General features: G+C 51.2%; 1 protein-coding gene across 1 annotated transcript in view; it reads right to left on the reverse strand.

Annotated features, from left to right (window-relative positions):
• Window positions 1-1,608, reverse strand: part of KIF13B (kinesin family member 13B) — a 211,107-nt gene that overhangs the window by 34,858 nt on the left and 174,641 nt on the right. The window contains 1 exon segment of the mRNA XM_018570085.1: window positions 526-582. Coding sequence (XP_018425587.1) covers window positions 526-582 — 57 coding nt within the window.

Genomic DNA, 1,608 nt, shown 5'->3' on the forward strand with positions numbered 1-1,608 from the left:
CCGTCGGGATGTTGCAGCCCCGTCGGGATGTTCCAGCTCCGTCGGGATGTTGCCGCCCCGTCGGGATGTTGCCGCCCCGTCGGGATGTTGCCGCCCCGTCGGGATGTTGCCGCCCCGTCGGGATGTTCCAGCTCCGTCGGGATATTGCAGCTCCGACGGGATATTGCAGCTCCGTCGGGATGTTACAGACCTGTCGGGCAGGTCAGGAGGCCTCATTTTTCTTTGCCGCATTTGAGTGGGCAACACAGCAAACAACTGCTAACTGGGCCAAGAAAACCAACCAAAAACTGGTGACTGTCTGATGCTCAAAGAAGCGCTTGAAGGACCCGAAGCTGGTTTCAGGCCACAACATCCACCTGATAGAGCTTAAGAGAACGTTGTGAACGTTGAACGTGATGAGATAGAAATATACTGATAAGAGCCTGAAATAACCGAGAGTCACATGCACAGGATATCTTCTCCCCTGTGCACGAGGCATCCCCTGGATACCCCTCTGGAGAGCAATGTATGCTTCTAAGCACTTACCCTGTTACTGGCCAGGCTTTGATGACCTCCTCCCAGGTCCTGTCGGCTGCCCGATAGCTGGAGAGAGAAAAAACAGAAGCAAATTGGCGATGTTCCTCTGCTCACAGTGTGCATTAGAAGCGGTTTGCGCCCTATTAGCAAGTAAATCATGGCCTGGGAGGACGCCGACCACCCAGCACTGTCCTAACCCAGGCTGGAGGCCCCGCCCTCTATTAGGTGATTGGGCAGCCATGCAACCCTACATCATTCATGGCGACCTGCATGCAAATGAAGCCCACCTAGGAACTCCCACCCCTTATGAAAGACCACCAGCCACCACGGGTTGTAGAAGAGACTCAATGATGAGGCCACTGGGTCTAATATATATAATTAAAAATGGCACAAGGGGGGTAAAAAAATATTTTTGATGCTTTAATAGGGAGTAACTAGGACACGATTGAGATGATCATTTACACTACCGTTCACCTTTAAAGCTCCATTGAAACCTCAAACCCCTTTTCTCTAAATAGTACAGTACTTATATGTGCTTCCTGTTCTCCTACTCCGTTGCTCTGTGTAAGGACCGCATGCTTGATCACCAGCACTTTCACACAGACTTGTACAGCGGAGGAAGGGAGGGAGTGCGCCTGACCGGGTATGTTGGATTACAGAATGCACCGGGCGCAGCAGTCAGACTCTGGTGCCTATTGGACTGCCCAGCCGTAGTTAGACACCGCGGCGCTAGAACAGGAATGTGGAGGGAAGGCTATGAAGATTATTACAAATCCTGCCGATTTCTGAGGCAAGTCTTCATGATTATAGAAGTACCTCAAACCATGCAATCCCTATGCAAAAGACTTGAAAGGGATGTGCTCAGAGCAGGAGCAATGCCCTATTCAGGTGTATAGGATATTACAGAGCAGGCATGGGGGGCCCGACACTAGATTTGCCCAGCTAGGCTGCTGCCATTGCTGAAGGTGGGAGCCATAGGAAATGGACCTGCTGGAGGGAGCTAATGCATTTGAAACCTGTACAGGCACATGAGCTTCACAACATTTTGTTTTTGCTTTTGTCTTCTATGCAGGAACCCAAACCCACGAGCCC

Source organism: Nanorana parkeri, unplaced genomic scaffold, assembly GCF_000935625.1.
Source record: "Nanorana parkeri isolate BGI_ZX_2015 unplaced genomic scaffold, ASM93562v1 scaffold1453, whole genome shotgun sequence".
Lineage (NCBI taxonomy): Eukaryota > Metazoa > Chordata > Amphibia > Anura > Dicroglossidae > Nanorana > Nanorana parkeri.